Below are 14,110 nucleotides of genomic sequence, written 5' to 3'. Positions count from 1 at the left end.
TGAGGCACCAAAAATGTTGAAATGTTTTCCTCAAAGAGCATAATTTCTTTACGACTGAAAAAAAAAGACATGAACATCTTGGATTACAAGGGGGTGAGTACATTATATGTGAATCTTTATTTTGGAAGTGGACTTCTCCTTTAAGATAAAGACGCATATGTGCATGACCTGACTGCTGCACAAGTCCATTAAAGTCTCACCGCTACATCTGTCCTGAATGAGACTGTTGGTGGGTCGGACATCCCCTCAGAGAGGTTGAGAACTCATCCAATCCTTTGGGCTGGGACCTGATGGGCTTCTGACACAGATAAAGAGAGAGAGAGAAACAAACAAACACTCTCCTGTCCCACTTCTTCCGTTAACTAACATCTGGCCTAAATCTCTCTCAATATCTCTCTCTCCTGCTCTCCAACTCTCTGTTTTCTTATGAGCAACAAATTGAATTTTATCATTTCCCCCCTCCCTTACACAGCATTTGTCTGGAACAGAGAGAACTCTGGGTAAGAATGATGATGTTTGTGTGCCGGGTGTATGATCTCTCTGTTCGCTAATCGCTTTTTCTAGGTCTTCATTTTCACCAGTGATAAATACAGTTTTCATCAGGAGGTGGAATTATGGAAACATGGGTCGTTGAATGTGTTTAAAACATATTTAAATAATTGTTTTGAAGAGTAATCATGATGACAATGAAACAGTGCTGTTTTTTCTACATCTAAAACCCAGTGTAGTCCTCAGACCCTTCACTTTCATTCCTAATACTCAAATGCATTATTTAAATCCTCAATTTGCATTAAAATGTAAAATTCCTCGTTCTTGAAAACCAGTTAAAACTATACCCCTTTTCTGTCAATATTTAGTTTATATCTCACTATTTAGACTTTTGTTGTTACTATAAAATGATAATAATAATAATTATTATTATTATTATTGCAATTCTGAGTTTTATATCTCAAAATTTAGATTTCTGTTGGTATTATTATTATTATTATTATTATTATTGCAATTCTGAGTTTAGATCTCACAATTTAGATTTCTGTTGGTATTATTATTATTATTATTATTATTATTATTATTGCAATTCTGAGTTTAGATCTCACAATTTAGACTTCTGTTGGTATTATTATTATTATTATTATTATTATTATTATTATTACTATTATTATTATTATTATTATTATTGCAATTCTGAGTTTAGATCTCACAATTTAGATTTATGTTGGTATTATTATTACTATTATTATTATTATTATTATTATTATTATTACTATTATTACTATTATTATTATTATTATTATTATTATTATTATTATTATTGCAATTCTGAGTTTAGATCTCACAATTTAGACTTCTGTTGGTATTATTATTATTATTACTATTATTATTATTATTATTATTATTATTATTATTATTATTGCAATTCTGAGTTTAGATCTCACAATTTAGATTTCTGTTAGTATTATTATTATTATTATTATTATTATTATTACTATTACTATTACTATTACTATTACTAGTATTATTATTATTATTATTATTGCAATTCTGAGTTTAGATCTCACAATTTAGACTTCTGTTGGTATTATTATTATTATTGTTATTATTGTTGTTGTTGTTGTTATTATTATTATTATTGCAATTCTGAGTTTATATCTCACAATTCAGACTTTTTTCTGATTATTCTTAGTTAATATCTCACACTTTAGACTTTAATAATAATAATGATAATAACAACAGCAACAACAACAACGATAAGAAGAAGAATAAGAATAATTAGTAGTAGTAGTAGAAGTATTTTATATCTCACAATTCAGACTTTTTCGGGTAATTCTCAGTTTATATCTCACAGTTTAGGCTTTTTATTATTATTATTATTATTATTATTATTGAGTTTATTTCTCACAACTCTGACTTTTTCTGTTAATTCTGTTTATATCTCATTATTATTATTTATATATTATATATATATTTAGAATATATTTATATATTGTTTATATTATTATTATTATTAGTATTATTATTGCTATTCTGATTTTATATATACACATCCAGACCTTTTGTCTCTCAGTTTTACTTATGAACTTAAAATTGTAACGTCTTCTGAGAATGAATATAAACAAACAAAATAACCCAAAATAAAATAAGCCAGTCATACAGTTGAGGCAACTTGAGGCCAAGTAGATAATACATAATGTACACATTTTTACGCGTGAACTGTCCCTTTAAGGACAATCAGTGAACAGTCGGTTAAGAAGCTCATTAAACTACGAGCTCTCTGCTGTACAAAATTACCCAACGATATGCACCTTTCCAAGGTCTTTCTAAGGTCGGTAAGCATTCAAAATTCTTTAAAGGTCATTCAGCGGTCATTTGAAGATCCGGTACAACGTTAAAACTCAAGAGGGAAGATCCCGTGCGAGTCAATACGCGATTGATGTTCGATTCCCGTCTCATCGTCAGAAAGTCACGACCCGCACCTCTGGCTCTCACAGCTCTGCGCGCTTCTGGAAACAGAAGTCCCGGGTCAATATCTCACCCGCGGGGCACATCGAGAATGCTAAATCATATCGATTGATGACCATAATGCTTTTCTGAGGGGCAGATTATGACATAATCTATAGCACATCAGATTATAAAATTAGAGAGAATTAATCCGCGCAGTGTCACGCAGAGTCCTACAAGTCATCAATCCTGGAGTCAAGCGGTGAGTCTTGACCTTCAGTTGGTCTCAACACAAGCAAACAGACCTGCAGGAGGCTGTAGATGCTGATCCAGCAGTGCTGTACACTGTCAGCCTGAACACCATCACGTGTAAACGACAAATGCTACAGGGCAACTACATCAAATAACAAGCAATATGTGTATGTGCACGTCAGGTATTAACTAAAAATGTGGAAAAGTCCAAAACACTGAGACCACAAATCAAAATGCATCCGGTTTTCATTTTTCTGACTTGTAAATATATGCATTGCTCTACACTAAAATACATAACATATTGATAAAATAACAATTAATGCACTAAATATATAAAATAGTACACTGAAGCAAATTATTTTTGTCTTAAATTATGCTGATATTTTATGGTTCTAAAAAAAATATATATGTAATATCATTTTTATATATATATATATTTCATTGTATATATAAAAACAAATTTCAGATATTTATTATATCTATTATATCTCTTTAATGCACTTGACAGTTTTTACGGTTTTTTTTTGTTTTTTGTTTTTTTAGATGCAGGATGTTGAACTGTTTATATTTGAGCGTCCTCTAGTGGACAGATAGGGCACATACAACCACCCCAAAAATATGCAATAATACTCAATTCACTACAAGTGGGTCCCGTTTCATTTATTGCTCAAATGATGGGTGTTTACACATTTAACAAATTTTAAATGTGCACAAGAGCACAGACATAGACAAGAACATATAGAATTTGCTGTTACACATATATTATGACATACAAAGTGGATACAAAATGCAATACAACACATAGGAGACGACAAAATGACAGCATAGGGACAACAGCAGTAAACAGGATGCATCACACATGCCAACACCAAAACAGGGTGTCCGACTCTGTGCGGAAAACACCCTCTGGCCTCTTATGACATGCAGCTCCTGCTCCTGCTGATCACAATCACAACACAAACAAAGCTGACCGTTGTCACATTACACAGAATTTAGGAGACTAAGACAGCCGTGACAGAAGAACAAAAATCTATTATTTACACACAGATCACATTCAAATAGATAAACAATGCATTCGCAATGAAATGAAACACTTGTAGCATCTTTAAGGAACATCATCTAAAAAGCAGATAAAAGCAGCCTCCTCATGTGTTCAGAAATTAACATCAGAGGGACGTACAGCCATTCATGAGTATATCATTTCTGTTTATATAATATCAATTGAAGTAACTTACCACTGTTAAATTAACCATTATCATGTGGGCAATCAGAATCTGAACACCCATAAATATGTCAAATATTAAATAAGTAATGTCATTCAACTTTAAGTTATACTAAAATGTGTATATTTGAACGATATATAACTACATAATCATATTATTTTAAGAGTTAAAAAAATAATAATTACCACCTGAAGTTCTAAACCTGCATTAGATTTAATAAATATCAACCAAAAATAACCCTAACCCTAAAAATGCCATAATTAATAGTCAAAACAAATGCTGCTATGCTCCTTTCATTTCAGTGTGATGTATTACTTTAAAGGAGGCAATTTGTTGTAGTTTTGCAAGAAAAAAAATTAAGTTCTGCCACCGCAAAACAAACATAATTTCAGTCGTATTATGCATCTCAGCAGAAGAGGATCAGCCACCTGCTGACTACATTATCTTGTGCTTACTGTAGAAAAGGCAAATTCATGCCTGACAGAACAGCAGGAAACAACAAAACAGAACTGCTTGAAATGCAAAAACACATTAAGAAAAACAAAGTGCATAAATATGAGATGTGAAGGTGAAGAGAAAGCTGAACAAAATGCTTTGTGCTTAAAAACAGCATCTGAATTAGATGTGAAGTTACATTTCAAAATATCCAGCAAACATTAAAAGCTACTTTTTAAAATGTTTATTGGCAGGCCATCAGGAACACCTCTAAATCTGCTTCAGAGCCAGCTGTTGGAATAAGGAAGAATGTGATGTTTTATTTTATTTAAATATATTTCATTTAAATGGTTAGTAGTTATACACAATGCTGTTTTTTTTTTTTTTTTTCAAATGGTTCAACCCACTTATAACTGTTCCTGACTACATTTTTTAAAAAACAGTCTATTATTTATACTACCATCCAAAAGTCTGGCGTACTTTTATTCAGCAAGGATGTGTTAAATTGATTAAATGTGACAGAACTTTTTTGTCTAATAATATAAAAGTCATACTATTGCAAATAAATGCTGCTCTTTTAACCTTCTATTCAGGATTCTAAAGAACCGTGAAAAAAAAAAAAAAATATCAGGCTTTTCACAAAAATATAAAGCAGCACAATTGTTTTCGACATTGATAATAAGAATTAACAATTAGAATGATTATACTGGTGTAATGGTATTTGGAATTTCAGCTTTGCCATCATAGGAATTAATTACATTTTGAAATATATTCAAATGGAAATATATTACAATTTTATTTTTATAGTTCACAAATACGTTTTCAACATTTTTACTGCATTTCGGTCAAATAAATGCAGCCTTGGGAAGCATAAAACCTTTTTCCCCCAAAAAAAACAACAGTGTATATTATATTTTATAATTTACTGTTCTACAAATGTGTACCTTTAAATCTGTTTCACTGTCTGGTTGTTCATGATACTGTGCAGTTTCATGAACCTTAAAGGGATAGTTCTGTCATTAATTTCGAACACTTATGTCGTTCCAAACTAGGCTGGACAGTAGGGCTGGACAGTAATTCAGTATCAATATATCATGATAGATTTTTTTTTTTTTCAAAAAGGGTGATATGATTTTTAAACACATTTTCAATATTTCAATATACATTACCAGTATTTTCCATACATTGATTTATGACGGTTTGAATAAACCGTTTCAAAGTCAAAACGCGTCACAGGTGTTTTTATATGAATGTACAGGTGCATGTCAATAAATTAGTATGTCATGGAAAAGTTCGTTTATTTCAGTAATTTAAACTCAAATTGTGAAACTTGTGTATTAAATAAATCCAGTGCACACAGACTGAAGTAGTTTAAGTCTTTGGTTAATTGTGATGACTTTGGCTCACATTTAACAAAAACCCACCAATTCAATATCTCAACAAATTAGAATACTTCGTAAGAGCAATAAAAAAAAACATTTTCAGCCTCAGTCCATTCCTTGTGAAGTTCACCCAAATTCTTAAATCGATTTTGTTTGACAAGCTGGTTGTGCATTTTTTCCCTTCCACTCAACTTTCTGTTAACATGCTTGGATACAGCACTCTGTGAACAGCCATCTTCTTTGGCTATGAATGTTTGTGGCTTACCCTCCTTGTGAAGGGTGTCAGTGATTGTCTTCTGGACAACTGTCAGATCAGCAGTCTTCCCCATGATTGTGTAGCCTAGTGAACCAAACTGAGAGACCATTTTGAAGGCTCAGGAAACTTTCGCAGGTGTTTTGAGTTGATTATCTGATTGGCATGTCACCATATTCTAATTTGTTGAGATATTGAGGCCATGTCCACACTAATACGTTTTAGTTTGAAAACGCATATTTTTCTCTCCGTTTTGGCCTTCCGTCCACACTGAGATGGTGTTTATGGTCAAGGAAAACTGAGCTTTTTGAAAACGCTCTATTTCCGTAAATAAAATGATCCTGCCAAGAACTGTGTGAAAACGTATTATGTCTGTTCCGTCTGTATCATCTAAGTGAGTTTTTACACATGCGCAGTATGGCGAATTTAACATTTTCCTACATTTCAGTGTGGATGAAAAACTTTTGGAAAACGCTTCAAAACGCTAGTGTGGACGGAGAGCATTTTAAAAGGAAAACTCCGTTTTCAAATGTATCCGGATTAATGTAGACATAGCCTGAATTGGTGGGTTTTTGCTAAATGTGAGCCAAAATCATTAATTAAACTACTTCAGTCTGTGTGCACTGAATTTATTTAATACACGCGTTTCACAATTTAAGTTGAATTACTGAAATAAATTAACTTTTCCATGACATTCTAATGTACTGAGATGCACCTGTGTGCGACATATGCGTGTATATTCCTGTGCTTGTAAACAAAGCGCAGCGTATTCAGATTCTACATCAGAACGACAGCTCCTGCATCAGCAGCACCACACACGTGTTGTGATACTCTCGTGAACGTGTGTCTATTAACACAGAAGAGAAGTTGTTGAATGTCATTATTTTTGTTTTCTTTGCACAAAAAAAGTATTCTCGTAGGATTATGGTTGAACCACATTTTAACTATGTCCTCGGTCGCCTATCTGGCCCTTGAACGTAGTAGTTACATTCCTGTTTATGCAGGGTAAGAAAGCTCTTGGATCTTAATTTGTGTTCCTAAGATGAACAAAGGTCTTACGGGTTTGGAACGGGTTTGAGTAATTTATGGGTGAACTATCCCTTTAAGCAGTTAATTTCGAGTAAATCAGAGTGGCTTACCTTCTGAGCAGCCTCTGCAAACTGCTTGGCACCGTGCAGCAAGTGGCTGGTCTTGTCATCAGCCCTCATCAGACGCTCCCCGCGTTCACTCAGAACCTGACTGGCCCTCCGCATCATGTTCCCCATCTTCCTCACCGCTGGAGGAGACGGGCTGCTCCTGCTCCTACTCCTGGATGCTTTGACAGCTGCTGCTGCTGTGGAAATATTCAGAAAAACATATGACTATCATGTGAAGTTACTAAACAGACATATTGTTAAAGGGTCATGAAACCCCCCTGTTTCAGCACTGGTTAGTTCTCACCACAATTTTGAAAAATGCTGCAAAAGTGGTTGTGGTGCGCTGCGGAGCGGAGGGCAGAGAGTCAACTTCGGGTTCAGACGGTTCAGTTTGATTTCGCTCCCATTGATTTAACAACACAAATAAATGCACAGCCATTTGCACTCTGCATCGAAAACATATGTATGAACACGCTGTTGCACCTCTATTAACTTTTTAAGGCTTATTTGTGACATTTATAATCCTTTTGATGGGTTGCATCAAAGAGTTGTAAAAAACGCTATTCCACTCACTTTATGAATAAATCGCGTTTGTGCCAAACTCTTACAAAACAAACAAAAACAAACACTCTCTTTCGATCCATGAACGTCTCTCTCAGTTAATATACAGCAATCTCACAGTTTGAAGCATCTGTCACTGCAAATCAACACACGCTGTTGTGAATAATTAGGGAAATCGTCTTCTTATAGCATAAGAACACGCAGCCTCATGGATAATTATGAGACACCAATGCGTCATCGATGTACTATAGTCCGTTTCCATGTCACAAACTGTGACGTCAACACAATGTAGATGAAAATAGAGCAAAAAAGTTCAAAATTAACCAGTTTTCTCCAACATTTAAAATTAACAGATGCTAACACTGTCATCTGTGATGTGCAACACAAACACCTCTGCTAAAATCTCAGAAAAAGTAGTCCAGGGTTTCATAACCCCTTTAAATAGACTTATATAGACAAACAGACTATATACAAATATTTAAATGGATAGTTTACCTAAAAATTTAAATTCTGTCATTAATTACTCACCCTTTAAGATCTTTGTTCATCTTCAGAACACAAATTAAGATATTTTTGATGAAACACAAGAGCTTTCTGACCCTGCATAGACAGCAATGTAACTGAAATGTTCAAGGCCCATAAAGGCAGTAAGGACATCATTAAATAAAGTCTTTTTTGTTTGTTTGATTTTTGTTTTTGTTTTCTTTGCCTACAAAAAGTATTCTTGTAGTTTCATAAAATTACGGCTGAACCACTGAAGTCACATAGACTATTTTAACAAAGTCCTTACTACCTTTTTGGGTTATTTTCATCAAAAATATCTTAATTTGTGTTCTGATGAACAAAGGTCTTATGGGTTTGGAAAAACATGACGGTGAATAATTAATGACAATATTTTCATTTTTGGGTGAACTGTCCCTTTAATACAGAATAGTTTAGTATCAGTGGAAGTTTCTCTATCCACTCTCTGCTGCTTTGGAATATAGCTGCTGGTCTAGGATCAGTTTTTCAGTTTAATGCTTTGCTATTAATGTGACGGAAAAAGTGATTCCAGATCAGTGACTGAAAACATGGTTTTAAGATGCGTTTTTGTCGAACCAGTCACAAGTGGACAGCACTAGATACTGGTGTAAACAGGGTCGTGAAGGTTTTGAGCTTGTCTGCATTCAACCATTTCAGCCCTGTTTACACCTGCTAGTATTAAGATGGGTTTTGGTCAATCGTATCGCAAGTAGACGACTGATATTCCTTTCACACCTGATGTTGACCGCTTTCCTGATTCTGATCTTTAGATTCTCCTAATCTCATTAATTGCAAAAAACTACACATGGCAGTCTGTGTCTAGGGCTGAGGTGTGTGGACTGGTACACTGCATTTTGCGGCTCCAGGGCAGCTTGGCACCTCTCCCATTCATTACACACCATTCATCCATGATCCGCTGTGAAGGCTGGTGCCACTTCACTCATCTCCGCTCCTCTCCCCCCCTCCTCAACGCCTGTCTTTGTGTCCCTGTGCATGCCTTCATCAGAACAAAGTGGCCTCTGAACTAATCGGGCGCTCTTTGCAATGGAACCATTCTCTGCTGCTGCTGCAGAGAGATCTATCAGAGCGCTACAAACAACCACCCGCCGACGGGGCCGACAAAGCGCCCTCTCTTCCTGCCTGGACCCTGACTGATCTGACCCACACGAATACACAGACAGGACAGGATGGAAATGAAAGCAATTGCCTAAAAGATGCATTTGTAATGCACTGTCTAGGGGTCAATGATATGATGTTAATTTTTTTGGTAATAATTTGTTTAAAAATAAATTGAAATTGCAACTTATATATTTTTTCTAGGGGTCAATGATATGATGTTCATTTTTTTTTTTTTTTTGGTAATGACGTATTAAAAAAATAAATGGAAACGGCAATTTATATATTTTGAATACAGCTCCTCAATGAGGAGCATGTTGTTGTTGTTTTTTAAATAATATATATATATTTTTTACTTCTGAATTAATTCATTTTTTATATTTTTGAGTATACAAAGATTTAATTTAATTTAATTTTAATTATTATTCTTATTAGAAAAATTAACATTGCTGAAAAGAAATGTTAAAATGTTCAGTTTTTTGTAATTATTTATTAAGAAATAAATTAAAACTGCAATTCATATATTCTGAATACCCCTCTTTATTTAATTTAATTGTATTATTATTATTATTATTATTATTTCTGAATTAATTCATTGTTTATATTTGTTTTCTTTGGCGTATAAAATCAAAAATGTCATTTTAATTTAATTTAATTTGAATTGTATTATTATTATTATTATTATTATTGTTGTTGTTGTTGTTGTTTGTACAAATGCATTTTTAAAATTATTTTCGAAAAGAAACCATTAAATAATAATAATAATAATAATAATAATAATAATAAAATCATGAATGTTTGTCTACCAAGTAGATATAAAATTGTAAAATATGTGTAAAATATTGTACAGTTTATGTTAAAAATGTAAATAAATAAATAAAGAATAACAATAATAATAATATGTTATCAAATTAATTTAGAATTGTATTTATTTTTATAGTTTTATTTAAAAAAAAACAACAACAACAACAAAAAAACTAAAATGTTGAATACAATTTGTACACATTTTATACATGATTTGAAGATAGATAGATTTATTTTAATTTATTTTATTTTATTTTATTTTATTGTATTTTATTTTATTTTATTTTATTTTATTTTATTTTATTTTATTTTATTTTATTTTATTTTATTTTATTAATTTTTTACTTGATGTTTACACCATCAACCAAACTGAACTTTTGTTTAAAAATGGTACACATTTTTTTTAAACCACATGGCACCAATAAATCTGGAAAACACACACACACACAAAATCCTACTTACCTTCACGCTGAGGCCGACCCTGGTTTGGAGTCATACTGTTCTTCATTCTGTTCAAAAAAATCTTGCAGCGGTAGATGACCATGTTAACAGAGCAAGCATCTGAAAAAAAGAAGAAAAAAGTTTCTGTGTTTTGTTACAGATCTCAGATTCTCCTCAAAGAGAATCATACTCATTCAGCAAAGAGGTCAGTATAGCGATCTGTCTTTCTAAAGCCGCTCACCTCCCATTAGTTTTTGCTGACAGTTGACAAAATTAGTTTGGCTTGGAGCACCGGTGCTCTTCTTGTTCTCCGGAGCTCCTGGTACCTTCTGGTCTCCAGGGGACGCTGAGTTGGCTTGGGCAAGCTTGGCCTCCCAGTAGTTTTGACAAGCATGATAGAGAACCTGCACGAACATGCATTTCTCTGCAGCTGAGCTGGCCACCCATTGATCAGTGGTGCGTTCGAACACTAGGTCGAACTCAGGAGTGTCCTAAAAAATGCATTCAGTCAGAATAATGGAATATACTGCAAAATAAAAGCTGCATTTAAAAGGATGGTCACCTTATCGGGGTTGATGCCATTGACCTGGCGAAGCTGCTCCACAGACCACTGAGACCTTTTAGCAAGCTGTCTTGTGCCCCGATACCTCTTAACTTTAGTGATGAGGACTTGAGCTGGTTTGCTGTTAGTAACTACATGGAAACAATGACGTCTACATCAAACTTCAAGAACATCCGACTGCTAGTAACTAGTTCAGATACTTTGAGTTTATGAAGACATTACCGGACAAGCAGAGGTAAGTTAAGTAGTCCCTCTTGCGACTGGCATTGAGGAAGGACAGTCCTTTCCTTTTCGTCCTCCTTCTCACCTCAATGGCTACCAGTAACTTTTCATCTTTTGGGGCAAATATCTCACGGCTGATGGCTGACTGAATGTTCATCTTCAAAATGCCTTGTGTTTCCACAAAACAAGAAGAAAAAATCATTTCTGTGCCCAACATGTTGGAGCCAGTCAACATTATAAAGCATAATAAATTCACACAACTGAATATTTCTTGGTCAAATCAGTGGTTTGATGTTTACATGTTAATTTAATTTATTTAATTTAATTTAATTTAATTTAATTAATATTAATAGTTTAATGTTTAAATGTTAATTTACTTTAATTATTTTTTTTTTTTTATTTTAATGATTTGATGTTTTAATGTTAAATTATTTTAATTATTATTTCAGATTTTTTTTTTACTTTTTTTTTGAGTATACAATCAAAAATTTAATTAAATTACATTCATATAAATGTAATAATTGTATTATTGTTGTTGTTGTTGTTTCTGATTTTTTTTTTTTCATTTTTAAGAGTTTAATGTTTAATTGTTAATTTACTTTAAATTATTTTTTTTATTTTAATGATTTGATGTTTACATGTTAATTTAATTTAATTTAATTATTATTATTATTATTATTATTATTATTATTATTTCTGAATTCATTTATTTTTATATTTGTATTGGTTTGATGTTTACATGTTAATTTAATTATTAACTTTAATCTATTATTATTATTTCTGAATTAATTTTTTTGAGAATACAATCAATACGTAATGTAATTTAATTGTATTGTATTATTAACTTTATTATTTATTATTATTATTATTAGAAAAATAAGCATTGTTGAAAATAAATACTCATTTATATATTAATATTAATTCATTGACATAGAATATTAAATAATATTAGTACAATAAATAAATTTAAAAAAAATTAAACAAAAAAAACATTATTATTGTTATAAAAATATATACACAATAATTTTAATAAAAAAATATTAAAATTATTATGAAAATAAATCATTAGATAATAATAATAATAATAATAATAATAATAATAATAATAATAATAATAAAGTATGTTTGTAACAAATGTTTGTAACAAATTATTTATATGTGTGCGGTTTCATTTATTGTTTTGTGAAAGCTTACACCGATTAGTGTGATAACATCACATATATAACATTTATGTTTATACATTACTATTTTAATATTTAGCATTAAACTGAATACTTGTATAATGTTACAAAATATGTCTACTGCTGTAATTTTGGACTTTCTATTCATCCTAGAATCATGGGGAAAAAAAAAAAAAGTTTCACGGTTTCCACAAAAATATTAAGCAGCACAACCGTTTTCAACACTGATAATAATAAGAAATGCTTATTGAGCAGCAAATCAGCATACTAGAATGATTTCTGAAGGATCACGTGACACTGATGACTAATGAAAATTAATCTTTAACATCACAGGAATAAATAACACGTTCAAATAAAGTAAAACTTAATAGCGGCCAAATTTAAGTTCTGTATCGATACAGAAATAGAAAAACATTTACTCGAGTATTAACTGTGGCCAACAGAGTAAATATGTATGGTCAAAAAAAAAAGTTTTTAATTTCACATTTTTATCGGTATTTCTTAAAACAATTAACGTCTGAATGTTATTAAAAAGTTCACAGCTCACCTGTTGCTCTAAAAGGTTTCCAAATACAAAACAACTTTACGAATTCCTAAACCCACACAAATTTCTGAATAAACAGATAAATCAACACACCTTCTGCTTTATCTTCCTGTAGCTTTCTTCCTCCCTCGAGCCCTGAAGAGCGGTGCGAAGTTTCCAGCGGTCCGGTCTGTGTCTGCGCCTCAAGCCATCTTTATCCCGCATCAGATGAGAGACTGCTGGGCGTGTGGCACGTCCCGGGGAAAACCCGCAGGCTGTGTGCTGTATCCTAGGGAGCTGCCTACTGAGAGAGCACTATAGGGATCACAGACGCGCCTCTGAGTCAGCTGAGCTCAAACATGCTGTCTAGTTTAGCGGCTTGAACTTGAGACAGAGCCACACACACACACACTCACACACACACGAAACCTAGTACACTGATGATCACGTGCAGCCGGTTGTTTGGAATGGCTGATAGGAAGACGTGACACTGACCTTTTTTTTTATATGATATATTAAAATATGACATACAGTCAGTGTTGGGGGGTGACACATTACAAGTAACGCGAGTTATGTAATCAGATTACTTTTTTTAAGTAACTAATAAGGTAAGGCATTACTTTTAAAAGTAACACAAGTTACTTTTTTTTAAGAAATGTTGAGAGAAAATGGGAGTGAGGTGCAGAGGCACTTTCTAATTTCACTTTTAGTGCAAAAGGACCCTTACAGTTGCCAAATATAGCATAAATGTTACCCCGGACCACAAAACCAGTCATAAATTATGAGATTTATACATAATCTGAAAGCAGAATAAATACACTTTCTATTGATGTAGGACAGGACAATATTTGGCTGATATAGAACTCTGAGGGTGCAAAGATGTTGAGAAAAAATAAAAAAATTATATATATATATATATATATATATATATATATATATTTCACATATATATATACAGGTTCATCTCAATAAATTAGAATGTCGTCGAGAAGTTCATTTGTTTCAGTAATTCAACTCAAATTGTGAAACTCGTGTATTAAATAAATTCAGTGCACACA

At 32.5% G+C, this 14,110-nt stretch overlaps 1 protein-coding gene across 1 annotated transcript; it reads right to left on the bottom strand.

Annotated features, from left to right (window-relative positions):
- Window positions 1-3,336: 3,336 nt before the first annotated feature.
- stxbp6l (syntaxin binding protein 6 (amisyn), like) lies at window positions 3,337-13,332 on the bottom strand. The gene is made up of 7 exons (XM_051139541.1): window positions 13,167-13,332; window positions 11,349-11,516; window positions 11,127-11,257; window positions 10,806-11,055; window positions 10,586-10,684; window positions 7,124-7,317; window positions 3,337-4,640 (listed from the first exon to the last, which is right to left on the bottom strand). The coding sequence occupies exons 2-7, from the start codon at window positions 11,503-11,505 to the stop codon at window positions 4,620-4,622; spliced, it is 852 nt and encodes a 283-aa protein (XP_050995498.1). The 5' UTR covers window positions 11,506-11,516; window positions 13,167-13,332; the 3' UTR covers window positions 3,337-4,619.
- Between the last annotated feature and the right edge of the window lie 778 nt (window positions 13,333-14,110).

The sequence above is a fragment of the Labeo rohita genome, chromosome 20 (genome assembly GCF_022985175.1).
Source record: "Labeo rohita strain BAU-BD-2019 chromosome 20, IGBB_LRoh.1.0, whole genome shotgun sequence".
NCBI lineage: Eukaryota > Metazoa > Chordata > Actinopteri > Cypriniformes > Cyprinidae > Labeo > Labeo rohita.
Note: the sequence above shows the minus strand (reverse complement) of the source record. Positions and strands in the feature narration are given on the sequence as shown.

Excerpts from the sequence above, each read along its gene's own strand:
- stxbp6l (XM_051139541.1), bottom strand. The coding sequence starts at position 11,505 with ATGAACATTCAGTCAGCCATCAGCCGTGAGATATTTGCCCCAAAAGAT. Across the intron at positions 11,056-11,126 it reads ATGGCATCAACCCCGATAAG|GACACTCCTGAGTTCGACCT; the intron begins GTGACCATCCTT and ends TGCATTTTTTAG. Across the intron at positions 10,685-10,805 it reads TCAGCAAAAACTAATGGGAG|ATGCTTGCTCTGTTAACATG; the intron begins GTGAGCGGCTTT and ends TCTTTTTTTCAG.